This window comes from Myiozetetes cayanensis, unplaced genomic scaffold, assembly GCF_022539395.1.
Source record: "Myiozetetes cayanensis isolate MyiCay16 unplaced genomic scaffold, myiCay2020 scf207, whole genome shotgun sequence".
Lineage (NCBI taxonomy): Eukaryota > Metazoa > Chordata > Aves > Passeriformes > Tyrannidae > Myiozetetes > Myiozetetes cayanensis.
In genome coordinates, this window is record NW_026087420.1 from 46723 (window position 1) to 73337 (window position 26615).

The following is a 26615-nucleotide window of genomic DNA, read 5'->3' on the forward strand; positions in this document are numbered from 1 at the left end:
AGCTCCGCGCCCCCGCGCCGCTCCCCGCCACAACGGCTCGTCTCTGCACTGACAGTGAGAGGCCCCCGTTTTTCTCCCGTCGCGCGGCGCGGGAGATTGGAGAACCCACCAAACCCGCTGCGTTCCCCCCCCGCACGCCCGCACTTGGTACGGCCCGAGCCGCCCCTCAGACGGAGCGGAGGGGGGGGCGGGACCGCCGAGGGTCCCGTGTCTCGCGCTGATTGGCCAGACCCGGCGCGGCTCAGCCAATCAGAAAAATTCCCCGGCGCGGCGCCGCTTGGCCGGTGGTTGTTGCTATGGGAGGGGCGGCGCGGGCGAGGGCGAGCGACCACCCCCTCAGCCCCCTCGGGAGCGCCCAAACCGAGCCGGGGTTGCCTTTTGTCGCCTTTTCCCCCCACGTCTCGCCTCACGCTCGACGCTTCGTGTCCCCATTTTTGCCCTCGGGCGCCCCCGAACGCCTCGCGCGGCGCCGCGGCCGCCCCACCCTTCACACTTCTCCCTCACGGCGCTCAGCCAATCGGTGACGCCGTCTCTGCGTTCCGCCTCGCTGATTGGCTGACTTGGCCCAGCGTCCCGCCTCCCTGCCTTTGACGGACAGCGGTGGCTGAGGGGAAGGGGCGGGGCTTACTCCTTTCTCCGTCTTTTTATTGGCTGACAGCGCGCTTGGGGGCGGGGTTATTGTGGGTCCGCCCCCTTTTCGCTGAGGGGAAAAGGGCGGGAAAGCGCCGGAGCTCCTGAGGGGTTTTTTTTTTTTCCTACTTTTCCCTTTTCCTGAGGGGAAAAGCGATCTCCATGAGGTGAATTTACCAGCGTTTATCGAGAGGCGGCTGCGCCCGGCGCTCTGAGGTGAAAAAAAGCTTTAAATCTTTTTCTGTTTTAATTTTCCCCCCTTTGTTTTGGTCTTACTGTGGCGAGGAAAGCGGGATTTGAAGGGGGGAATGTTTCCAGCTTTGAGGGCTCTGCTGTGCCTTTGTCCTGTGCCCGTTTAATCATTCCTTGGCATCAAAGCAGAAGGCAAACTGAAGTGTTTTTTTAGGCCCTTTAAGTACTCTTTCGTTGGAAAATCCCCTGAGGAGGGAAGAGAAAATTATTCACTTTTATCTCACGAGAACCAAATTTTGATGCCTCTGGGTGCAAATAAACTTTTTAACAGTAGAATGCGGTACAGTGGGTATGAAAATTCTCCCCGTTTTGTCTTTTCAACTTAGTATTTTCTCTCTTTTGTTTTTTTAACTCGGTATTTCTCTTCTTTTTTTTGTGTGTGTTTTTTAAGCCAGATTTCCTTCTCACGCTTTTTTTTTTTTTATTTTTACCCCAGGATTTTTCCCCTTTTTTTAACCCCAGACTTCTCCACCTGCACCAAGAGGAACGCGACGCCTTCTTCACCCTCCTGGGTAAGAAACGACCCCCAAATCCCCCCAAAACGGGGAAAACCCACCCCTGGGGTTACAAAACCCCCAAACTGGCTGGTTTTCCCCCAAAAAAAAATCACTTTTATGCTGTTTCTCTCCTCCCCAGGGAACCACTGATGAAGGAATTCCTTCCTCCTGACCGGCGTTTGCTGCAGGGGCTGCAATGAGGTCAGTCCTTCCCAAACCAGCTTGTTATTTTATTTGGAACATAAAATACCTTTTTGCCTAAATTCAGCTGCTCTTTCTTTTGCCCAAAATGGTTGTTTTTCTCCCCATTTTGCAGGACCTGCTGTCCATGGCACCAACAAATGGAGTGTGTGGGGCTACAACCCCCTCAGCCTCTTCACTGCCCTGTGAGTACCTTCATTAGGGACATAATTACCCCTGATTTGGGGTAAAACCCCCTGGAATTGGGGCCTTCCCAGACCTGCTGATTTGGGGTAAAACCCCCTGGAATTGGGACCCCCCCAGACTCACTGATTTGGGGTAAAAAAACCCTGGAATTGGGACCTTCCCAGACCTGCTGGTTTGGGGTAAAACCCCCTGGAATTGGGGCCTTCCCAGACCTGCTGGTTTGGGGTAAAACCCTCTGGAATTGGGACCCCCCCAGACTCACTGATTTGGGGTAAAACCCCCTGGAATTGGGACCCCCCAGATTCACTGATTTGGGGTAAAAAAACCCTGGAATTGGGACCCCCCCAGATTCACTGATTTGGGGTAAAACCCCCTGGAATTGGGACCCCCCCCAGACCTGCTGATTTGGGGTAAAACCCCCTGGAATTGGGACACCCCCCAGCCCCCTCCTGCCTCCCCATTTTCACGCCAAAGCAGTGGAAAACAGGCAGTGTGTGTTAAAAAATCGCTATTTTGGTCTTTTTTGGGGGAAAAAATGGGGGAAAAGGCAGAAAATGGGGGAAAAGGCAGAAAATGGGGGAAAAGGCAGAACTGGGGGGGTGTGGATGGGGGGTCTCAAGGGGGGTCTCTGCACCCCCTTTTCCCCATCCTGGAGCTGTTTCTCTCCCCCCAGGGCAGCAGGACCCGGCCCCGGGCTCAGGTAGGGACAGCGACACCTCCCCCACACGCGTCACATGCGTGTCACACGCGTGTTCCACACGTCCTGCTCGCACCCACCCGGGTGTGCCCCGAGCCCCCCCCCACACGTGTGTGTGTGTGTGTGTGCCACGCGTGTCCCAGCTCCGTGTGCGGGACTCAGGCGTGTCCCAAGCGTGTTCTATGTGTGACCCATGTGTGTGCCACGCGTGTCCCAGCTCCCTGTGCGGGACTCAGGCGTGTCCCAAACATGTTCTATGTGTGACCCATGTGTGTGCCACGTGTGTCCCAGCTCCCTGTGCGGGACTCAGGCGTGTCCTAAGTGTGTTGTGTGTGTGACCCACGCGTGTCCCAGCTCCCTGTGCGGGACTCAGGCGTGTCCTAAGTGTGTTGTGTGTGTGACCCACGCGTGTCCCAGCTCCATGTGCGGGACTCAGGTGTGTCCCAAGTGTGTTGTGTGTGTGACCCATGTGTGTGCCATGCGTGTCCCAGCTCCCTGTGTGGGACTCAGGTGTGTCCCAAGCATGTTGTGTGTGTGCCACGCATGTCCCAGCTCCCTGTGCGGGACTCAGGCGTGTCCCAAGCATGTTGTGTGTGTGACCCACGTGTGACCCATGTGTGTCCCACTCCTGCACGTGTGTCCCATGTATGACCCACACGTGTCCCAGCTCTGTGTGTGGGACTCAGGCGTGTCCCAAGCATGTTGTGTGTGTGACCCATGTGTGTCCCACTCCTGCACGCATGTCCCGTGTATGACCCACGTGTGTCCCAGCTCTGCACGCGTGTCCCAGGCGTGTCCAGCTCCCCTCCCGTGTCCCACAAACTGTCCAGCCCCCCCCCAGCCACCAAACGCGTCCCACGCGTGTCCAGTCCCCTCCTCATGTGTCCCACACGCGTGTCCAGCCCTTCCCCCATGTCCCCCCCCCATGTCCCGGGCACTCCCCCTCCCCATTCCGCCCCCGTCAATGCGGCAAAACCCCCGAGAGCCCCAAAACCCCAAAAACCGCCCCAAAAACACCCCCCAAAAACCGCCCCAAAGTTGCTTTGTGTCCCCCCCTTTTCCCCTGCTGGTGAGGGAGGGAGGGAGGGAGGGGAGGGGAGAGGGAGCGGCGCAGGGAGGAGTCTCGGGGTGGGGGCGGCCTCTCCTTCCTGCTCGAGGAAGTTTGGGCAGAGAAATTTCGCCTTTTCCGCGAATTCTGCCCCCAAAAAAAAGCGGCGGGTCCGGGAGCGCCGCCCCCCCCACCCCGAGGTAGGTCCTGCCAGCGCCGGGAGGTGACAGCGGTGACACCCGAGGGGAGGGGACAGCGGTGACACAGCGGGACCCGCCGCTTACACAACCCCCCTCCCCGCCCCGGGATTGGGGCAAAACCCCGCGGAAACGGGCAAAAAAAAAAACCCACCACCCGCGGGGCTTTCTCCTCCCTGCCCGCAGCCGGGAAAAGGGGTGGGAGCAGAGGGAGCTCCCCCCCCCGAGCCCCGGTTTAGCCAAAAAAGGAGTTTTTTGGGGGGTTAAATTGATTTTGGGGGGGTTTTGGGGGTGTTTTTGGGGGAAGTTCCGCGGTTTTTGATGCCTTTCCCGGGGTTTTTGTCCCGCAGCACCACGGGAGCAGCGGCACCTGAGGAGTGGCCGGGCCCAGCCCTCGCCCCCCACGGCACCTGCCGGGGCTCCAGGGCCCCGAAACGGGGTGAAAACAGCCGGTTTTGGGTCCTCTCACCCCAAACACGTACGTGGGGGGCTCGGGGGGGGCAAAGGGTCTCTGCCCCTCAGGGTGGGGGGGCCCAGGGAAGTTTGGGGTGGGGGGGAGGAACCCCCAGGGCACAGACACAGTCAGAGACTCCCCCAGCCCTCGTTTTGGGGATAATTTGTGGTGTTTTGGGTCACAGTCCCCAGGTCTGGGGTGTCCTCACCACCCCCCTCAGGGCCAGGGAGGGTTTTGGGGTGACCCAAACCCCCTTGTTTGGACCCATTTTGGGGGGGGGCTGCTCCACCCCCACCCTTGTTCCCGCTCTGTCACTGCTTGGTGGCACTAATTAGCATCTAATTAACGCGCCCCATGCTTAATTAAGCTCTGCCATGCTTAATTAGCACCCCCCAAGGGTAAGGGAGCCCCGGGGCCTTGAACCCTGAGCCTGGGGCGCGGCCCGGCCACACCTCGACCTGCACGACCAGTTTGGGGCACTTTCCTTTCATTCTGGGGCACTTTCCCCCCATTTTGGGACATTTTCCTTTCCCTTTAGGTCACCTCCCCTCATTTTGGGTCACTTCCCCTCATTTTGGGGCACTTTCCCCCCATTTTGGGGCATTTTTCTTTCCTTTTAGGTCACCTCCCCTCATTTTGGGTCACTTCCCCTCATTTTGGGGCATTTTACTTTCATTTTGGGTCACTTCCCCTCATTTTGGGGCATTTTACTTTCATTTTGGGGCACTTTCCCCCCATTTTGGGGCATTTTCCTTTCCCTTTAGGTCACTTCCCCTCATTTTGGGGCACTTTCCCCCCTGTTTTGGGTCACTTTCCCCCCTGTTTTGGGGCACTTTCCCCCCATTTTGGGGCATTTTCCTTTCATTTTGGGTCACTTCCCCTCATTTTGGGGCACTTCCCCTCATTTTGGGGCACTTTCCCCCCATTTTGGGGCACTTTCCCCCCATTTTGGGGCACTTCCCCTCATTTTGGGGCACTTTCCCCCCATTTTGGGGCACTTCCCCTCATTTTGGGGCACTTTCCCCCCATTTTGGGGCACTTTTCCCCCGTTTTGGGGCACTTTCCCCTCCTTTCCTCCCAGTTTGGGGCTGCCCCGTGTCAGAACCAGCAGGTTTTTATCCCCTCGGGGCCATTTTGGGGTTAAACCCTAGGATTTTGGGCCCCTGGGGGTGACGAGCCCTGAGCAGCTGCGGTTGGGGCCATCCAGGGCTTCCCAGCCTCTGGAATTCCTTGGGATTCCCACTTTGTCCCCGATCACCCCCAATCACGGCTCAGGCAGGGCCCCAATTCTGGGAGGTTTCTGCCATTTCTGGGCGTTTCTTTTGGCTTTTTGTCCCCAAAATTCCCCTCTGCGGGCCCAGAATCGACCTCTGGGTTTGACCAACCCCAAATGTGGCTTTTTTTTTTGGGGGGGGGGGGCTGAATTTATTGATTTTCTTGCAAATGACTTGTGGGGGGGGGGATCTTAACACAGACCCCAAGGCCCCAAAATCCCTCATCTTCCCCAAAAAACCCCCTGAATTCCCCCAAAACCCCGGAATCCTCCTCAAGATCCGTGTGTAGGGCCTGGGGGTGTCCCTGTGTCCCCAATCCCTGTTCCCAATCCCATTTTCTCCCCCTCAGGATGTCAGAAGCCCCCATCACCCCTGTGTACTGCACGGGGGTGTCCCCAATCCCATTTTTTCCCATTTTTTCCCATTTTTTCCCATTTTCACCCATATTTTCTCCCCCCAGGATGTCAGAATCCCCCATCACCCCGGTGTACTGCACGGGTGTGTCCCCAATCCCATTTTTTCCCCATTTTCTCCCCCCAGGATGTCAGAAACCCCCATCACCCCGGTGTACTGCACGGGGGTGTCCCTGTGTCCCCAATCCCTGTTCCCAATCCCATTTTTCCCTGTTTTTCCCCCCCAGGATGTCAGAAGCCCCCATCGTCCCCGTGTACTGCACGGGGGTGTCCCTGTGTCCCTGATCCCTGTCCCCAATCCCATTTTTCCCTGTTTTTCTCCCCCCAGGATGTCAGAATCCCCCATCACCCCGGTGTACACCACGGGGGTGTCCCCAATCCCATTTTCCCATTTTCCCATTTTCACTGTTTTCCCCATTTTCTCCCCCAGGATGTCAGAAGCCCCATCACCCTGGTGTACACCACGGGGTGTCCCAATCCCATTTTTCCCATTTTCCCCATTTTCTCCCCCCCAGGATGTCAGAGGCCCCCATCATCCCCGTGTACACCACGGGGGTGTCCCCAATCCCATTTTTTCACTGTTTTTCCCTGTTTTTCCCCCCCAGGATGTCAGAAGCCCCCATCACCCGGTGTACACCACGGGAGTGTCCCATCCATATTTCCCATTTTTCACTGTTTTCCCATGTTTCCCATTTCCCCCAGGATGTCAGAAGCCCCCATCACCCCGTGTACACCACGGGGGTGTCCCCAATCCCATTTTTCCCATTTTTCCTGTTTTCCCCAGGATGTCAGAATCCCCATCTCCCTGTGTACTCGCAGGGGTGTCCCTAATCCCATTTTTCCCATTTTTCCATTTTTTCCCATTTTCTCCCCCCAGGATGTCAGAAGCCCCCATCGTCCCCGTGTACTGCACGGGGGTGTCCCCAATCCCATTTTTTCCCCATTTTCTCCCCCCAGGATGTCAGAAGCCCCCATCACCCCTGTGTACTGCACGAGGGGTGTTCCTGTGTCCCTGATCCCTGTCCCCAATCCGATTTTTCCCCATTTTTTCCCATTTTTCCCCATTTTTTCCCTGTTTCTCCCCCCAGGATGTCAGAAGCCCCCATCGTCCCCGTGTACTGCACGGGGGTATCCCCAATCCCATTTTTTCACTGTTTTTCACTGTTTTTCACTGTTTTTCCCCATTTTCTCCCCCCAGGATGTCAGAATCCCCCATCACCCCTCTGTACTGCATGGGTGTGTCCCTGTGTCCCTGATCCCTGTTCCCAATCCCATTTTTCCCCATTTTCACCCATATTTTCTCCCCCCAGGATGTCAGAAGCCCCCATCGTCCCCGTGTACACCACGGGGGTGTCCCTAATCCCATTTTCCCCATTTTTCTTTTTCCCATTTTCTCCCCAGGATGTCAAGCCCCCATCACCCGTGTACACCACGGGGTGTCCCTAATCCCATTTTTCCCATTTTCTCCCCCCAGGATGTCAGAATCCCCCATCACCCTGTGTACACCACGGGTGTCCCTAATCCCATTTTCCCATTTTTCACTGTTTTTCCTGTTTTCTCCCCCAGGATGTCAGAATCCCCCATCACCTGTACCCACGGGGTGTCCCCAATCCCATTTTTCTCCCCCAGGATGTCAGAATCCCCATCACCCCGTGTGTACCACGGGGTGTCCCCAATCCATTTTTCCCATTTTTCTATTTTCACTGTTTTCCCCATTTTCTCCCCCAGGATGTCAGAAGCCCCCATCACCCCGGTGTACACCACAGGGGTGTCCCCAATCCATTTTCCCATTTTTACCCATATTTTCTCCCCCAGGATGTCAGAATCCCCATCACCCCGTGTGCACACGGGGTGTCCCCAATCCATTTTCCCCATTTTCTCCCAGATGTCAAAGCCCCATCACCGTGTCACGGGGTGTCCCCAATCCCATTTTTCACTGTTTTCCTGTTTTCCCCCAGGATGTCAGAGCCCCATCGTCCCCGTGTACTGCACGGGGTGTCCTAATCATTTTTCCCATTTTTTCCCATTTTTCACTCGTTTTTCCCATTTTCTCCCCCAGGATGTCAGAAGCCCCCATCATCCCCGTGTACACCACGGGGTGTCCCAATCCCATTTTTTCCCATTTTTTTCACTGTTTTCCCATTTTCTCCCCCAGGATGTCAGAATCCCCATCACCCTGTGTGTACCACAGGGTGTCCTGTCCCTGATCCCTGTCCCCACGATTCCCATTTTTACCCATTTTTTTCCCTGTTTCTCCCCCAGGATGTCAGAAGTCCCCATCACCCCGGTGTTCTGCACGGGGGTGTCCCCAATCCCATTTTTTCACTGTTTTTCACTGTTTTTCCCCATTTTCTCCCCCCAGGATGTCAGAATCCCCATCACCTCTGTGTACTGCACGGGGTGTCCTGTGTCCCTGATCCCTGTCCCCAATCCCATTTTCCTCCCATTTCTCCCAGGATGTCAGGCCCTGTTCTGTGTACACCACGGGTGTCCTAATCCCATTTTTCCTTTTCCCCCAGGATGTCAGTTCCCCATCACCCCTCAGGGTGTCCCAATCCTTATACCCCGGTGTACCCACAGGGGTGTCCCTGTGTCCCCGATCCCTGTCCCAATCCCATTTTCCTGTTTTCACTGTTTCCCCATTCTCCCCCAGGATGTCAAGCCCATCACCCCTGTCACTGTGTTATCCCACTTTTGTCTTTCATTTTCTCCCCCAGGATGTCAGACCCCCATCACCCCGTGTACACCACGGGGTGTCCCTGTGTCCCCGATCCTGTCCCCAATCCCATTTTTTCATTTTTCCCCATTTTCTCCCCAGGATGTCAGCCCCATCACCCCTGTGTACACCACGGGGGTGTCCCAATCCAATTTTCCCATTTTTTCCCCATTTTCTCCCCCCAGGATGTCAGAGGCCCCCATCACCCCTGTGTACACCACGGGGGTGTCCCCAATCCCATTTTTTCACTGTTTTTCCCCATTTTCTCCCCCAGGATGTCAGAATCCCCCATCACCCCGGTGTACACCACGGGAGTGTCCCTGTGTCCCTGATCCCTGTTCCCAATCCCATTTTTTCCCTGTTTTTCTCCCCCAGGATGTCAGAGGCCCCCATCACCCCTGTGTACACCACGGGGGTGTCCCCAATCCCATTTTTTCACTGTTTTTCCCCATTTTCTCCCCCCAGGATGTCAGAATCCCCCATCACCCCGGTGTACTGCACGGGGGTGTCCCTGTGTCCCCGATCCCTGTCCCCAATCCCATTTTTCACTGTTTTTCACTGTTTTTCCCCATTTTCTCCCCCCAGGATGTCAGAAGCCCCCATCACCCCGGTGTTCTGCACGGGGGTGTCCCCAATCCCATTTTTTCACTGTTTTTCACTGTTTTCCCCATTTTCTCCCCCAGGATGTCAGAAGCCCCCATCACCCCTGTGTACACCACGGGGGTGTCCCTGTGTCCCCGATCCCTGTCCCCAATCCCATTTTTATTCATTTTTTCCCCATTTTCTCCCCCCAGGATGTCAGAATCCCCCATCACCCCGGTGTACACCACGGGGGTGTCCCCAATCCCATTTTTTCTCCCCCCAGGATGTCAGAATCCCCCATCACCCCTGTGTACACCACGGGGGTGTCCCCAATCCCATTTTTTCCCATTTTTTCCCATATTTTTTCCCGTTTTTTCCCATTTTTCCTCATTTTTTCCCCCATTTTCTCCCCCAGGATGTCAGAGTCCCCCATCACCCCTGTGTACACCACGGGGGTGTCCCCAATCCCATTTTTTCCCATTTTTTCACTGTTTTTCCCTGTTTTTCTCCCCCAGGATGTCAGAATCCCCCATCACCCCGGTGTACTGCACGGGGGTGTCCCTGTGTCCCTGATCCCTGTCCCCAATCCCATTTTTACCCATTTTTTCCCCATTTTCCCCCCCAGGATGTCAGAATCCCCCATCACCCCGGTGTACACCACGGGGGTGTCCCTGTGTCCCTGATCCCTGTCCCCAATCCCATTTTTTCACTGTTTTTCCCCATTTTTCCCCTGATTTTCTCCCCCCAGGATGTCAGAAGCCCCCATCACCCCTGTGTACACCACGGGGGTGTCCGCTCAGGTGCAGCGGGCGCGGGCGAAGGAGCAGGGGCTGGGCCGGCACGACCGGGCCGTGCGGTACCTGGGGCAGGATTTCGGCGCCCTGGCCGAGCAGTGCCGGCGCTCGGGGAGCCTCTTCAGGGACCCCACGTTCCCGGCGGGGCCCTCGGCCCTGGGCTTCAAGGAGCTGGGCCCCGGCAGCGCCAAGACCCACGGAGTGCAGTGGATGAGGCCCACGGTGCCAGGGGGGCTGGGGGAGCTTTTGGGGAGGGGGGTTTAGGGGAGGTTTGGTTGGTTGGTATGGGGTTTTGGGGGGGTTTGGTGGAGTTTGGGGGAGGTTTCGGTGCGGTTTGGGGGGGTTTGGGGGATGTGGGTGAGGTTTTGGTGCATTATGGGGTGGTTCCTGTGTGGTTTTGGGGTGTTTTGGTGGCTGTGGGTGAGGTTTAGGGGTGTTCTATGTGTTTCTGGGGTGTTTTGGTGGCTGTGGGCGAGGTTTGGGGGGGTTCCTGTGTGATTTTGGTGTGTTTTGGTGGCTGTGGGCGAGGTTTTGGGGTGTTCTATGTGATTTTGGGGTATTTTGGTGGCTGTAGGGCAGGTTTTGGGGTGTTTTGGTGGCTGTAGGGCAGATTTAGGGGGTATTCTATGTGTTTTTGGGGTGTTCTGGTGGCTGTGGCCGAGGTTCCCTGTGCCCCCACAGGAGCTGTGCCCGCGCCCGCAGTTCATCGTGGACGGGGCCACGCGCACCGACATCTGCCAGGGGGCTCTGGGTACGGAGCACGGCCCCAAATCCTGTCCCTGTGCCCCAAACCGGGCGGTTCTGGGGCTGCCCCGAGCCCCCCAAACCCCTGCCCTGTCCCCCCCCAGGTGACTGTTGGCTGCTGGCAGCCATCGCCTCCCTGACCCTCAACGAGACCCTCCTGCACCGCGTGGTGCCCCACGGGCAGAGCTTCCAGCAGGGCTACGCCGGCATCTTCCACTTCCAGGTGCGAGACCCCGGCTCCCCCATTTTGGGGGTCTCCTCCCCCTCCTTTTGGCCCCAAAGCAGCCTCTTCCCTCCCAAAACACCCCCTGTGGAGTGACCCCCATCCAGCGCTGCCCTTTCCCTGCTGAGCCGCTCTCACAACCCCCCAACCCCTGTGGGTTTTCCCCCAAACCCCTGTGGGTTTCCCCCAAACCCCTGTGGGTTTCCCCCAAACCCCTGTGGGTTTCCCCCAAACCCCTGTGGGTTTCCCCAAACCCCTGTGGGTTTCCCCCAAACCCCTGTGGGTTTCCCCCAAACCCCTCGTGTTTGCCCCCCAAACCCCTGTGTTTGCCCCCAAACCCCGTGTTTGCCCCCAAACCCCTGTATTTCCTGCCCCAAACCCCTGTCTTTCCCCCAAACCCCTGTCTTTCCCCCAAACCCCTGTCTTTCCCCCAAACCCCTGTCTTTCCCCCAAACCCCTGTCTTTCCCCCAAACCCCTGTGTTTCCCCCAAACCCCTGTCTTTCCCCCAAACCCCTCCCTGGCAGATCTGGCAGTTCGGGGAGTGGCTGGACGTGGTGGTGGACGATTTCCTGCCCCAAACCCCTGTGTTTTCCCCCCAAACCCCCTCCCTGGCAGATCTGGCAGTTTGGGGAGTGGCTGGACGTGGTAGTGGACGATTTCCTGCCCCAAACCCCCGTGTTTTCCCCCCAAACCCCTGTGTTTTCTCCCCAAACCCCTTCCCTGGCAGATCTGGCAGTTTGGGGAGTGGCTGGACGTGGTGGTGGACGATTTCCTGCCCCAAACGCCTGTGTTTTCCCCCAAACCCCTGTGTTTTCCCCCAAACCCCTGTGTTTTCCCCCCAAACCCCCTCCCTGGCAGATCTGGCAGTCTGGGGAGTGGCTGGACGTGGTGGTGGATGATTTCCTGCCCCAAACCCCTATGTTTTTGGCCCCCAAACCCCCTCCCTGGCAGATCTGGCAGTTTGGGGAGTGGCTGGACGTGGTGGTGGACGATTTCCTGCCCACCAAGGACGGCAAGCTGCTCTTTGTGCACTCGGCCGAGGGCTCCGAGTTCTGGAGCGCGCTGCTGGAGAAGGCCTACGCCAAGTAGGAACCCCCCCCTTCCCCCTGGGCCCATTTTTGGGGGTGAAACCCCCTCCAAAACCCCCTCCCCTCGCAGGGTGAACGGCTGCTACGAGGCGCTGTCGGGCGGCAGCACCTCCGAGGGCTTCGAGGACTTCACGGGCGGCGTCACCGAGTGGTTCGACCTCCGGCGGCCGCCGCCAGACCTGTTCTCCATCATCCTGAAGGCGCTGGAGCGCGGCTCCCTGCTGGGCTGCTCCATCGACGTGAGCGCCGGGGAGGGGGTCCCGGTGCTGGGGGGGTGGTCCCAGTGATGGGGGGTGGTCCTGAGTAGCTGAGGGATGGTCCTGGTACCAAGGAGGTGGTCCTGGTGCCAGGGGGATGGTCCCGGTGCCAGGGGGATGGTCCCGATGCTGAGGGGGAGTCCCGGTGCCAGGGGGGGTCCCAGTGCCAGAGGGGTGGTCCTGGTACCAGGGGAGTGGTCCCGGTGCCAGGGGGGGGGTCCTGGTACTGGGGGTGGTGGTCCCGGTGCTGGGAAGGTGGTCCCAGTGCCAGGGGGGTGGTCCTGGTGCTGAGAGGGTGGTCCTGGTGCCAGGGGGTGGTCCTGGTACCAGGGGGATGGTCCTGGTACCAGGGGGGTGGTCCTGGTGCCAGGGGGTGGTCCTGGTTCTGGGGGTGGTCCCGGTGCCAGGGGTGGTCCCAGTGCCAGAGGGGTGGTCCTGGTGCTAAGGGGTGGTCCCGGTGCTGGGGGTGGTCCCGGTGCCAGGGGGGTGGTCCTGGTGCCAGAAGGGTGGTCCCGATGCTGAGGGGGGGTCCTGGTGCCAGGTGGTCCTGGTGCCAGAGGGATGGTCCTGGTGCTGGGAGGGGGGGTCCTGGTGCCAGAGGGGTGGTCTTGGTGTCAGGTGGGTGGTCCCGGTACCAGGGGGTCCTGATGCCAGAGGGTGGTCCCGGTGCTGGGGTGGTCCTGGTGCTGGGGTGGTCCCAGTGCCAGAGGGGTGGTCCTGGTGCCAGGGGGATGGTCCTGGTGCTGGGGTGGGGTCCTGGTACCAGGGGGTGGTCCTGTGGTGCTGGAGGGTAGTCCCGGTGCTGGGGGGTCCTGGTGCTGAGGGTGGTCCCGGTGCTGGGGGGTCCTGGTGCTGGAGGTGGTGGTCCCAGTGCTGGAGGGGGTCCTGGTACCAGAGGGGTGGTCCTGATACTGGGGGGGTTGTCCTGGTATCAGGGGGGTGGTCCCGGTGCCAGGGGGGGTCCTGGTGCCAGGGAGGTCCTGGTGCCAGGGAGGTGGTCCTGGTGCCAGGGGGGTGGTCCTGGTGCCAGAGGGGTGGTCCCAGTGCCAGGGGGTCCTGGTGCCAGGGGGGGTCCCAGTGCCAGGGGGGGTCCTGGTGCCAGGGGGGTGGTCCCGGTACCAGGGGGTGGTCCCGGTACCAGGGGGGTGGTCCTGGTGCCAGGGGGGTGGTCCCAGTACCAGAGGGGTGGTCCCAGTGCCGCGGGGGATGGTCCCAGTGCCAGGGGGGTGGTCCTGGTACCAGGGGGTTCCCGGTGCCAGGGGGATGGTCCTGGTGCCAGAGGGGTGGTCCTGGTACCAGGGGGGTGGTCCCGGTGCCAGGGGGGTGGTCCCGGTGCCAGGGGGATGGTCCTGGTACCAGGGAGGTCCTGGTGCCAGGGGGGTGGTCCCGGTGCCAGAGGGGTGGTCCCGGTGCCAGAGGGGTGGTCCCGGTGCCAGAGGGGTGGTCCTGGTGCCAGGGAGGTCCTGGTGCCAGAGGGGTGGTCCTGGTGCCAGGGGATGGTCCCAGTGCCAGGGGGGTGGTCCTGGTACCAGGGGTTCCTGGTACCAGGGAGATGGTCCCAGTGCCAGGGGGGTGGTCCTGGTGCCAGGGGGGTGGTCCTGGTGCCAGAGGGGTGGTCCTGGTGCCAGAGGGGTGGTCCCGGTGCCAGAGGGGTGGTCCTGGTGCCAGAGGGGTGGTCCTGGTGCCAGAGGGGTGGTCCTGGTGCCAGGGGGATGGTCCTGGTGCCAGAGGGGTGGTCCTGGTGCCAGAGGGGTGGTCCCGGTGCCGGGGGCGTGGTCCCGGTGCTGAGAGGGTGGTCCCGGTGCCAGGGGTGGTCCCAGTACCAGGGTGGGGTCCCAGTGCCAGGGGTGGTCCCGGTGCCAGAGGGGTGGTCCCAGTGCCGGGGGGGTCCCGGTGCCAGGGGTGGGGTCCCGGTACCAGGGGTGGTCCCGATGCTGAGGGGGGGTCCTGGTGCCAGGGAGGTCCTGGTGCCAGGTGGGTGGTCCCGGTGCCAGGGGGATGGTCCTGGTGCCAGGGGGGTCCTGGTGCCAGGGGGTGGTCCCAGTACCGGGGGCGTGGTCCCGGTGCTGAGAGGGTGGTCCCAGTGCCAGGGGGGGGTCCCGGTGCCAGGGGGTGGTCCCGGTGCCGCGGCTGACGCGGCGTCCCCTCGTGTGTCCCCCCCGCCCCCCAGATCACCAGCGCCTTCGACATGGAGGCCGTCACCTTCAAGAAGCTGGTCAAGGGCCACGCCTACTCGCTCACCGGCGCCAAGCAGGTCTGGGGGGGGAAATTGGGGTGGGAAACGGCGCTTTTGGGGTCGCACGGCCCTGATGGCCCCAGTTTGGGGTGGGAAACGGCGCTTTTGGGGTCGCACGGCCCTGATGGCCCCAGTTTGGGGTGGGAAACGGCGCCTTTTGGGTTGTACGGCCTCGATCTGATGGCAGCAGCAGTTTGGGGTGGGAACGTGGGTTTTTGGGGTTGTACGGCCTCGATCTGATGGCAGCAGCAGTTTGCGGTGGGAACGTGGGTTTTTGGGGTTGTAGAGGCCTCGATGTTCTGGTTCCCGTTTTGGGGTGAAAATGGTGGATTTTGGCTCTCAGGGCGCCAGTTTTTGGGGTGCAAACTTTTTAGGTGTGTCTTTGTGCCCCCCCAACAGATCAACTACCGGGGGCAGTCGCTGGGCCTGGTGCGGATGCGGAACCCCTGGGGGGAGGTGGAGTGGACGGGGCCCTGGAGCGACAGGTGAGGCCTCGGGGCTCGTTAGCGCTGCCTCGTTAATGAGAGGTGGCCCTGGGCTCCTGCCTGGTTAATGAGGGCTGGCCCTGGGTTCCTGCCTCGTTAATGAGGGCTGGCCCTGGGCTCCTGCCTGGTTAATGAGGGCTGGCCCTGGGTTCCTGCCTCGTTAATGAGGGCTGGCCCTGGGCTCCTGCCTGGTTAATGAGGGCTGGCCCTGGGCTCCTGCCTGGTTAGTGAGGGCTGGCCCTGGGCTCTGCCTCGCACTGAGGGCTGGCCTGGGCCCTGCCTCGTTAATGAGGGCTGGCCCTGGGCTCCTGCCTGGTTAATGAGGGCTGGCCCTGGGCTCCTGCCTCGTTAATGAGGGCTGGCCCTGGGCTCCTGCCTGGTTAGTGAGGGCTGGCCCTGGGCTCCTGCCTCGTTAATGAGGACTGGCCCTGGGCTCCTGCCTGGTTAGTGAGGGCTGGCCCTGGGCTCCTACCTCGTTAGAGGCTGGCCTGGCTCCTGCCTGGTTATGAGGGCTGGCCCTGCCTCCTGGGCTGCCTGTCCTGCCTGGTTAGTGAGGGCTGGCCCTGGGCTCCTGCCTCGTTAGCGCTGCCTAACGAGCCTGGCCCTGTGCCCCATCCCGCAGCTCGCCCGAGTGGCACGCGGTGGAGCCGGCGCTGCGGCAGCAGCTCATGGTCAAGATGGAGGACGGGGAGTTCTGGTGAGGGGAGCGGGAGCGGAACCCACCCCCTGTCCCTCCTCCAATTTCCCCTTTGCACCCAGAAATGAGGGGACAACTCCTCTTCACCCCCCCCCCAACCCCCCAGGATGTCCTTCCGGGACTTCCTGCGGGAGTTCACCCGCCTGGAGATCTGCAACCTGACGCCGGACGCGCTGCAGGCGCGCCGCTTCCGTGCCTGGAACACGCGGCTCTACGACGGCACGTGGCGGCGCGGCAGCACCGCCGGCGGCTGCAGGAACTACCCCGGTGAGCCCCCGCTGGGGGGACGGGAGCCCCCTGCCCCGCGCCCGCTGAGCCCGGCCCGCCCTGCCCTCCCCTCCCGCAGCCACCTTCTGGATCAACCCCCAGTTCAAGATCCAGCTGGAGGAGGTGGATGATGAGGATGATGAGGACGGCGGGCGCGAGCCGGGCTGCAGCTTCCTGCTGGCGCTGATGCAGAAGGACCGGCGCCGCCAGCGCCGCTACGGCAAGGACATGGAGACCATCGGCTTCGCCGTCTACGAGGTGATGGTGCCAGCGGGGTCAGCTGAGGGCAGGGAGCGCCAGCTGGGGACAGTTGGGGTCAGCTGGGCTCAACTGGGGTCAACTGGGGTGAATCGGTGTCAGCTGGGGACAGTTGGAGTCAGCTGGGCTCAACTGGGGTCAATTGGGGTGAATCGGTGTCAACTGGGGACAGCTGGAGTCAACTGGCATTAACTGGGGTCAGCTGGGGTCCATTTGGGTCTGCTGTTGTCAACTGGCGTTGGTTGGGGTCAGCTGGGGTCAACTGGTGTCATTTGGAGCCAATTGGTGTCAACTGGTGTCAAGCAGCGTCAGTTGGAGCCAACTGGTGGCACCCAGCGTCTGCTGTGGTCAAATGGGGTCACTGGGTGTCAGCTGGAGCCAGCTGGTGTCAGCTGGTGCCAACTGGGGCCAGTTGGATCCCATTGGGGTCAGCTGGGGCTGGTTGGGGTCAGTTGGATCCCACTGGTGCCAGCTGGGGCTGGTTGGGGTCAGTTGGATCCCACTGGTGCCAGCTGGGGCTGGTTGGGGTCAGTTGGATCCCACTGGTGCCAGCTGGGGCTGGTTGGTGCCAGCTGGGGCTGGTTGGGGTCAGTTGGATCCCACTGGTGCCAGCTGGGGCCCACTGGTGCCAGCTGGGGCTGGTTGGGGTCAGCTGGGGCCGGTTGGGGTCAGCTGGGGCTGGTTGGGGTCAGCTGGAGCCAACTGGTGTCCGCTGGGGCCCATTGGTGTCCGCTGGTGCCGGTTGGTGCCAGCTGTGACCGGCTGGTGCCAGCGTGACCATTGCAGTGACCCGCTGTGTGTGTGTTGTGCCCGCAGGTCCCTCCCGAGGTGGGTACGAGGTGCTGGGGGCTGCCCCATGGGGTGACACGGCCCGTGTGTGTCCCCCAAAATGGGGTGTGACACGGCCCATGTGTGCCCCCCAAAATGGGGGGTGACACGGCCCATGTGCCCCCAAAATGGGGTGTGACACAGCCCCTGTGTGTGCCCCCCACACCGAGGGGTGACACGGCCCATGTGCCCCCAAACTGGGGGTGACACAGCCCCTGTGTGTGCCCCCCACACCGAGGGGTGACGGCCCACGCGTCCCCCCCGTCCCCGCAGCACGTGGGGCAGTCGGGGGTGCACCTGAAGCGCGAGTTCTTCCTGGCCCACGCGTCGCGCGCGCGCTCGGAGCAGTTCATCAACCTGCGCGAGGTGAGCACGCGCCTGCGCCTCCCGCCCGGGGAGTACATCGTGGTGCCCTCCACCTTCGAGCCCAACCGCGAGGGGGACTTCGTGCTCCGCTTCTTCTCCGAGAAGAAGGCTGGGACCGAGTAAGGCTGAGCCCAAACCTGAGCCTGACCCCAATACCGACCCTAATACCAACCCTGACCCTGACCCTAATACCGAGCCTAACTTCGTGCTCCGCTTCTTCTCCGAGAAGAAGGCTGGAACCGAGTAAGGCTGAGCCTGACCCCAACCCTGACCCTAACCCTGACCCCAATACCGACCCTGACCCTAATACCGAGCCTAACTTCGTGCTCCGCTTCTTCTCCGAGAAGAAGGCTGGAACCGAGTAAGGCTGAGCCTGACCCTGAGCCTGACCCTAATAATGAGCCTATCCCTGACCCTAATACCGACCCTGACCCCAATACCGACCCTACCCCTGACCCTAATAACGACCCTGACCCTAATACTGAGCCTAATTTCGTACTCCGCTTCTTCTCTGAGAAGAAGGCTGGCACTGAGTAAGGCTGAGCCCAACCCTGAGCCTGACCCCAACCCTGACTCTAATAACGACCCTGAGCCTGACTCTGACCCTAATACCGACCCTAATAACGACCCTGACCCTAATACTGAGCCTAATTTCGTACTCCGCTTCTTCCCCGAGAAGAAGGCTGGCACTGAGTAAGGCTGAGCCCAACCCTGACCCTGAGCCTAATACCGACCCTAACCCTAATCCCAACCCTAACCCTGACCCTAGCCTTGACCCCGACCCTGACCCTAATCCTAACCCTAACTCTTACGCCTGAGACTAATCCTAAACTGTGACCCTAAATCCTGACCCTGACCCCAACCTTAACCCTGACCTTAGCCCTAACCCTAAACTGTGACCCTAAATCCTTAGCCTGACCTTAACCCTAAACCCTAACCCTGAATCCTAAGCCTGACCCTAGCCCTGAACCATGACCCTAAATCCTGACCCTGACCCCAACCTTAACCCTGACCTTAGCCCTAACCCTAAACTGTGACCCTAAATCCTTAGCCTGACCCCAACCCTAAACCCTAACCCTGAAACCTACGCCTGACCCTAGCCCTGAACCACAACCCTAAATCCTGCACCTGACCCTAACCTTGACCTGTGACCCTAAATCCTGAGCCTGACCCTAAATCCTGAGCCTGACCCTAACCCACCCCTTCTCTCTTCTCTCCACAGGGAGATGGACGACAAGGTCCAGGCCACACTCCCAGATGAGGTGGGTGGGGGTGACCCTGGGGGTGACCCCGGGGGTGACCCTGGGGGGTGACCCGGGGGGTGACCCTGGAGGTGACCCTGGGGGTGACCCTGGAGGTGACCCAGGGGGTGACCCTGGGGGTGACCCAGGGGGTGACCCTGGAGGTGACCCTGGAGGTGACCCTGGAGGTGACCCCGGGGGGTGACCCTGGAGGTGACCCGGGGTGACCGCAGGGGGTGACCCTGGGGGGTGACCCAGGGGGTGACCCTGGAGGTGACCCAGGGGGTGACCCCAGGGGGTGACCCCGGGGCAATGCTCTGTACCCAAAATGTCCACTTTTCCCCCCAGAAAGTGCTGTCGGAGAGCGAGATCGACGAGAACTTCAAGCAGCTCTTCAGGCAGCTGGCGGGGCCGGTAAGGGCGGAGGGGGACGCGGTGCTGGTGGCACCGATGGCTGGCCCTGACCTGGGTGGTGGCAGTGACGTCATTGTCCTGGGGATGATGTCATTGTTCTGGGGTGACGTCATGGTTTGGGGATGACTTCATTGATCTGGGATGACGTCGTTGTTCTGGGGTGACGTCACTGTTCCTGGGATGATGTCGTTGTTCTGTGGTGACATCATTGCTCTGCGGATGACGTCACTGGTTAACAACGACGTCACTGCGTGGTAGCGACGCCGTTGGTTTGCAATGATGTCATTTGCGGTGACGTCATTGGTCGTTTGAGATGACATCATTGGTTTGAGATGACATCAGTGGTTTGAGATGACGTCACTGGTTTGAGATGACATCATTGGTTTGAGATGACATCAGTGGTTGGCAATGACATCAATGGGTGGTGATGACGTCACTGAGTGGCGCTGACGTCACTGGGAGGCGATGACATCACTGGGAGGCGATGACGTCACCGTCCCCTGGTGCCACCCCCTTTGTCCCCGCCCCAGGACATGGAGATCAGCGTCACGGAGCTGCAGACCATCCTCAACCGCATCATCGCCAAACGTGAGCCCCAATTAACCCCAATTAACCCCAATGAACCCCGGTGTACCCCCAATTAACCCCAATTAACGCCCCCCTCGTTAACGCCCCCCTGCAGACAAAGACCTGCGCACCAAGGGCTTCAGCCGCGAGTCGTGCCGGAGCATGGTCAACCTCATGGACGTATCCTCTGCCTGGGGGTGCTGGAGGGGGTTTGGGGGGACCCCCCAGAGCCCCCCCCCCGTTTTCCTTAAATCCCCTCCCCCCAGAAAGACGGGAACGGGAAACTGGGGCTGGTGGAGTTCAACGTGCTCTGGAACCGCATCCGCAACTACCTGGTGGGGCTTTGAGGTCTGTCTGGGGGGAGACCCTTGGGGGCTTTGGGGTCTGGCCTGGGGGAGACCCTTTGGGGGTTTGGGGTCTGCCTGGGGGGAGACCCCTTTGGGGGCTTTGGGGTCTGCCTGGGGGAGGCCCCTTTGGGGGCTTTGGGGGTCTGCCTGTTGGGGGGAGACCCTTTGGGGGTTTGGGGTCTGTCTGGGGGAGACCCCTTTGGGGGTTTGGGGTCTGTCTGGGGGAGACCCTTTGGGGGTTTGGGGTCTGCCTGGGGGAGACCCCTTTGGGGGTTTGGGGTCTGTCTGGGGCGGGGAGACCCTTTGGGGGTTTGGGGTCTGTCTGGGGGGAGACCCTTTTGGGGCTTCTGGAGGTGACCCTTTGGGGGTTTGGGTCTGTCTGGGAGAGACCCTTTGGGGCTTGGGTCTGTCTGGGAGACCCTTTGGGGGTTTGGGTCTCTCGGGGGTGACCTCTTTTGGGGAGTTTGGGGTCTGTCTGGGGGAGACCCCTTTGGGGGTTTAGGGGTCTGTCTGGGGCGGGGAGACCCCTTTGGGGGGTTTGGGGTCTGTCTGGGAGGGGAGACCCTTTGGGGATTTGGGGTCTGTCTGGGCGGGGAGACCCCTTTGGGGGTTTGGGGTCTGTCTGGGGCGGGGGAGACCCCTTTGGGGGGTTTGGGGTCTCTCTTCGGGGGTGACCCCTCTTTTTGGGGGGTTTAGGGACTGTCTGGGGAGGGGGTGACCTCTTTGGGGGGTTTGGGATCTCTCTTCAGGGTGACCCCCCTTTTTGGGGGGCATTGGGGTCTGTCTTTGGGGGTGACCCCCCTTTTTGGGGGGCATTGGGATCTCTTTCCTCATGAGTGACCCCCTTTTTTTCCTGGGGGGCGTTGGGGTCTCTCTCCTCGTGAGTGACCCCTTTTTGGGGGGTGTTGGGGTCTCTCTCCTTGTGAGTGACCCCCTTTTCCTGGGGGGGTTTGGGGTCTCTCTCCTCGTGAGTGACCCCATTTTTCCTGGGTGGTTTGGGGTCTCCTTGTGAGTGACCCCCTTTTCCTGGGGGGTTGATTTTGGGGTCCCATTGAGGGCTGTTTTGGGGTCTCTCCTCTTCTGATCAGCCCCTCTTTTTTTCTCTTTGGGGGGGTAGGTTTGGGGGTACAACGGGGTGACTTTGGGGGTTCACTGGGGGCTGTTTGGGGGCCTCTCCTCCTGCCTGACCCCTCTGTTTTTTTTTTGGGGTGGGGGTCTTTTTTGGCCAGACCATCTTCCGCAAGTTCGACCTGGACAAGTCGGGCTCCATCAGCGCCTACGAGCTGCGCCTGGCGCTGGAGGCCGCAGGTGACACCCCGGGGACACCCCCAGGGGGGGTCTGAGCCCCCAGGGACCCCCAGCTGACCCCAGGGGGTGTGTGACCCCCAGGGTACCGCCTGAACAAGCGGCTGCACGAGCTGCTCATCACCCGCTACGCCGAGCCCGACCTGGCCCTCGACTTCGACAGCTTCGTCTGCTGCCTCGTGCGCCTCGAGACCATGTTCAGTGAGTGCCCCTCCTGCGGCCCCCGGGCCTTCCCAGCCCCTCCTGCAGCCCCCAGGGCTTCCCAGCCCCTCCTGCAGCCCAGGGAATCACGGGAATCCCGGCCCCAAAAACGGGAAGGGGTGGGGGGTGACCCCGCCCTGGGCACCGAATTCGGGGCAGCGGCTGCGGGAGGTGAGACCGGACGGGGGGAGAGGGGGGGAAAAGGCAACAGGGGGAGAGGGGAAAAGGGGGAAAAGCCAAGAAGGAGTTGAGGAGGGAGAGGGAGGGGAAAGGGAGTGGGGAAAAGGCGAAAAGCCAGGGGAGAGGGGAAAGGTGGGAGAAGGGAACAGGAGTCAAGGAGAGAGGTGGGAAAAGCCAAGAGGAGTCGAGGGGAGAGGGGGGAAAGCCAAGAGGAGTCGAGGGGAGAGGGGGGAAAAGGCAAGAGGAGTCGAGGGGAGAGGGGGGAAGCTAAGAGGAGTCGAGGGGAGAGGGGAAAAGGCAACAGGAGTTGAGAGGAGAGGGGGGAAAAGGCAACAGAACTGAGGGTAAAATGGGAAGAGCCAAGAGGAGTTGAGGGGAAAGATGAGGGAAAAAAGGTGGGAAAGGGCGGACGGGAGCTGAGGAAAAAGTTGGGAAGGGCCAATCTTAGTTGAGGGAAACGGTGGGAAGAGCTGGGGCAAAAGCAACGGAGCTGAGAGGGGGAAGTTGGAAAAAGCCCAGGGGGAGTTGAGGAGGAAGATGGACAAAGGTGGGAAAAGCCAACAGGAATTGAGGGGAAAGGTGGGAAAATCCCTTCTCATTTTTCCAGGTTCCCCCTTTCACTTCTATTTGTTCCCCCACTTTTCCGCCTCCATAGTCCCTCCCTTCCCTGATTTCCCCCCTAAATCTTGCCCTGTTTTTTTCCAGCTTCTGCCTTTTAAGAAGTCCTCCCTTGTTTTCCCCTTTTTCCCCCGTTTTTCCCCTCAAATCCCTTTCGTGTCCCCCCAGGGTTTTTCCAGGCCATGGATGTGGACCAGGATGGCGTCGTCACCTTTGACCTGCTGCAGGTATGGGAGGGCACAGGCCTTCCTCACCCCCTTCCTCCTCCTCCTCTCTCCCTCCTCTCCTTCCTCATCCTCTTCTGCTCTTCCTCTCCCTTCCTCACCCCCTTCCTCCTCCTCCTCCCTCCCTCCTCTCCTTCCTCATCCTCTTCTGCTCTTCCTCTCCCTTCCTCACCCCCTTCCTCCTCCTCCTCCCTCCCTCCTCTCCTTCCTCATCCTCTTCTGCTCTTCCTTCCTCACCCCCTTCCTCCTCCTCCTTCCTCCCTCCTCTCCTTCCTCATCCTCTTCTGCTCTTCCTCTCCCTTCCTCACCCCCTTCCTCACCCCCTTCCTCCTCCTCCTCCCTCCCTCCTCTCCTTCCTCATCCTCTTCTGCTCTTCCTTTTCCTTCCTCACCCCTTCCTCCTCCTCCTCCCTCCCTCCTCCTCCTTCCCTCACCCCCTTCCTCCTCCTCCCTCCCTCCTCTCCTTCCTCATCCTCTTCTGCTCTCCCTTCCTCACTCCCTTCCTCCTCCTCTCCTTCCTCATCCTCTTCTGCTCTTCCTCTCCCTTCCTCACCCCCTTCCTCACCCCCTTCCTCCTCCTCTCCTCTCTCCCTCCTCTCCTTCCTCATCCTGTTCTGTTCTTCCTCTCACTTCCTCACCCTCTTCCTCCTCCTCCCTCCCTCCTCTCCTTCCTCACCCCCTTCCTCCTCTCTCTCTCCTCTCCTTCCTCATCCTCTTCTGCTCTCCCTTCCTCCCCCCATGTTCCTTCTCCTCTTCCTCTTCCCACACTCACCCCATACCTCCTTCTCCTCCTGCACCTTCCTGCCCTCCTCCTCCTCACCCCACACTTGTCTCACCTCCTCCTCCTTCCTCCCACATCTTCCTCTCCCTCCCACTCCTTCCTCCACCTTCTCCTCCTCTTCCTCCCCCTCCTCCTCCTCCTCTTCCTCCCCCTCCTCCCCTCCTGCTCCCCGTGCCCTTCCTCCCCTCACCCTCCTCGTCTTCCTCCCCCTCCTCCCTGCTGCTCCCCCTGTCCTTCCTCCCCTCACCCTTGTCCTCCTCCTCTTCCTCCCCCTCCTCCCCTCCTGCTCCCCCTGCCCTTCCTCCCCTCACCCTCTTCCTCTTCCTCCCCTCCTCCTCCTCCTGCTCCCCTGCCCTTCCTCCCCTCACCCTCCTCCTCCTCCCCCTCCTCCTCTCCTGCTCCCCCTGCCCTTCCTCCCCTCACCCTCCTCCTCCTCCTCTTCCTCCCTCTCCTCCTGCTCCCCCTGCCCTTCCTCCCCTCACCCTCCTCCTCCTCGCGGTGCCCCCGCAGTGGCTCCAGCTCACCATGTTCGCCTGAGGACCCCCCGAGTGCCTTCCAGGACCCCGCGCCCGTTTCTCCCCTTTTTTGGCTTTTTTTTTTCCAGCACAAAGGCTCAGGAGGGTGGGGGTGGCGGGAGTCACACGGACCCCCCGTGTGCTTTGCCAAAGCCCCCATCCTCTCCTCATTGGGGAGGGGTCACACGGACCCCCTGTGCTTTGCCAAAGCCCCCCCATCCCTCCCCTCATTGGGGAGGGGTCACACTGGACCCCCCCCCTGTGCTTTGCCAAAGCCCCCCCTTCACCGTGTCCCCCCCAGCTGGGCTCGTTTTGGGGCAAATCCTCCCGATTTCGGTGCCTCTCTCGTCCCGAAGGAGCCCTGGGGGGTGAGGGGGGGGGAATCTTTCGCTTCAGGGATTTGCTGCCCCCCCCCCGGGTGCCAACGGTGGTTTTTTATTGTGTAAATTAAAAACAGGGTAAAAAAAAAAATGTTATTTAAGTCAAAATTCCTTTTTCTGGCAGTTTTTTGCCTCCCCTCGGGGGGGGCCGTAAATCACCTTTGGGGTTTTGGGGCCGTAAATCACATTTGGGGTTAGATGTGTAGATATTGGGGTTAAAGACGGGTATTTTGGGGTTAGAGGTGTGGGGCTAAACATACACGTTTTGGGCTTAGAAATACACATTTGGGGCTACAGGTTTTGTATTTGGGGTTTTATGGATGAGGGGTCTGGGGGTATGAGTGCACATGTTTGGGTTACAGGTAAATATTTGGGGTTGTATTTATGTGTTTTGGGGTTTTCTGGGTGACGTTCCCAGACTGGGCTCGGCCCCCCAGACCTGGGATGGCCCCCCCAGACCGGGATCGATGCCCCCACAACCAGAACGACCCCCCCAGACCTGGGATGGCCCCCCCAGACCTGGGACAGCCCCCCCAGACCGGGATCGATGCCCCCACAACCAGAACGACCCCCCAGGCCTGGGACGGCCCCCCCAGACCGGGATCGATGCCCCCACAACCAGAACGACCCCCCAGTCGATCCCCCCAGACCGACCTTGACCCCCCCCAGAGCTGGGGTCAGGGTCACCCTGGTGCCCCCTCAGCTCTCCCCCAGACCCGGTGGGACCCCAGACCCGAGTGGGACCCCCAGACCTAGGTGGGACCCCAGACCTGGTGGGACCCCCAGACCCAGGTGGGTTCCCCAGACCCAGGTGGGACCCCCAGACCCAGAATGACCTCCCAGACCCAGGTGGGTCCCCAGAGCCGGGGGTGCCCCAGACCCGGGTGTCCCCCAGACCCAGGTGGGACCCCCCAGACCCAGAATGACCTCCCAGACCCAGGTGGGTTCCCCCAGATCTGGTTGGGTCCCCCCAGAGCCAGGTGGGTCCCCCAGACCCGGTGGGACCCCCCAGACCCAGAATGACCCCCAGACCGGGATCGGGGTCGCTCCAGACCCAGAATGACCCCCCAGATCCGAGTGGGTTCCCCCGGACCCGGGTGGGACCCCCAGACCGGGATCGGGGTCGCTCCAGACCCAGAATGACCTCCAGACCCGGAATGACCCCCAGACCTGGGTGGGTCCCCCAGATCCGAGTGGGTTCCCCCAGACCCGGAATGACCCCCCAGACCCGGGTGGGACCCCCAGGCCGGGGTCGGGGTCGCTCCAGACCCAGAATGACCCCCCAGACCCAGAATGACCCCCCAGATCCGAGTGGGTTCCCCCAGACCCAGGTGGGACCCCCAGATCTGGGTCGGGAGGTCGCTCCCCTCACTCCTTCCCCGCGCTCTGAGGGCGCGAAACTTCCCGCCTTTTTCCCTCCCGCCCCGAGTGGGCGGAGCCGGTGAACGGCGGCCACGCCCTTTCCCCCGCCCTTCCCGCTCCCATTGGCTCGTTGTCTCCGAATTTGCATGGGCACGCCCCTTTCTCCCCTCCGCCACGCCCCTTTGCCCTTATAAGGCGCGGCCACGCCCCCGTCCCCTCACGGCCCCGGCTCCCCTCACGAGTCCCGCCCGCGGCCCCGGCGCGGCCATGGCGGGGACGGAGCCGGGGATGGAGCCGGAGAAGGAACCGGTGACGGCCGAGGCGGTGCTGAGGGAGCTGCGGCTCTTCGAGCTGCACTGCCAGGGCGAGGACGTTCCCGACAGGCGTGAGGGCTCCGTGGAGCGCGGCCTGGGGGAATGGGCGGGGTTATTGAGGGGCTGGGGCTGTGTGAGGGGTTATTGGGGGCCTGGGGGTGTCGGGAGGTGTGAGGGGTTATCGAGGGGGAGTTTTATTGGGCTGGGGTGCCATGAAAGGGCTGTTGGGGTTCTGGGGTCAGGAGGTGTTTAGAGGTTCTTGGGGGTCTGGGGGCGTCGGGGGAGATTCGGGGGGTTACTGAGGGGCTGGGGGAGAGGGAAGGGGTTATTGGGGTGCTGAGGATGTCATGAAGGGTTTGGGGAGAGGGAGGGGGTTATTGGGGTGCTGAGGATGTCATGAAGGGGTTTGGGGGGGTCTCAGGTGTTTGTGGGGTCACAGGGGCTGTTCTGGGGTTTTGAGGGTCCAGTGGAACAGGGGGTCCCAGGAGGTGTCAGGGGGGCTGTCTCGGTGGGGGTTTTGGGGTCCCAGGAGGCTGTCTGGGGGTGTCTCAGGGGGTCTTAGGGGTGTCTCAGTGGAACAGGGGGTCCCAGGAGCTGTCGGGGCTGCTCTGGGGTTTGGGGGTCCAGTGGAACAGGGGGTCCCAGGAGGTGTCAGGGTGTCTGGTGGGGTTCCAGTGGAACAGGGGGTCCCAGGAGCTGTCGGGGGTGTCTCGGTGGGGTTTGGGGTCCCAGGAGGTGTCAGGGGAGTGTCTCGGTGGGGTTTTGGGGTCCAGTGG

General features: G+C 61.0%; 1 protein-coding gene across 1 annotated transcript; it reads left to right on the forward strand.

The window, feature by feature from the left end:
- Positions 1 to 780: 780 nt before the first annotated feature.
- On the forward strand, positions 781 to 23878 carry CAPN1 (calpain 1). Its single transcript, XM_050317950.1, has 27 exons — positions 781 to 846; positions 1319 to 1394; positions 1519 to 1580; positions 1696 to 1765; positions 2440 to 2466; positions 4059 to 4186; positions 9896 to 10163; positions 10623 to 10692; positions 10790 to 10908; positions 11861 to 11994; positions 12068 to 12236; positions 14425 to 14508; positions 14890 to 14975; positions 15598 to 15672; positions 15779 to 15939; positions 16019 to 16197; positions 17014 to 17025; positions 17299 to 17510; positions 18614 to 18653; positions 18981 to 19046; positions 19577 to 19634; positions 19729 to 19793; positions 19880 to 19948; positions 21190 to 21268; positions 21350 to 21466; positions 22433 to 22491; positions 23779 to 23878. Exons 7-27 carry the CDS (start codon positions 9897 to 9899, stop codon positions 23803 to 23805), a joined length of 2148 nt encoding a protein of 715 aa, XP_050173907.1. The 5' UTR covers positions 781 to 846; positions 1319 to 1394; positions 1519 to 1580; positions 1696 to 1765; positions 2440 to 2466; positions 4059 to 4186; position 9896; the 3' UTR covers positions 23806 to 23878.
- The last annotated feature ends 2737 nt before the right edge of the window (positions 23879 to 26615 follow it).

What these genes read in the sequence shown, in the direction of transcription:
- CAPN1 (XM_050317950.1), top strand. Translation starts at nt 9,897, where the DNA reads ATGTCAGAAGCCCCCATCACCCCTGTGTACACCACGGGGGTGTCCGCT. An exon ending in ACGGGGCCCTGGAGCGACAG is followed by an intron (nt 14,976 to 15,597) that starts GTGAGGCCTCGG and finishes CCCATCCCGCAG; the next exon opens with CTCGCCCGAGTGGCACGCGG. An exon ending in ATGGAGGACGGGGAGTTCTG is followed by an intron (nt 15,673 to 15,778) that starts GTGAGGGGAGCG and finishes CCAACCCCCCAG; the next exon opens with GATGTCCTTCCGGGACTTCC.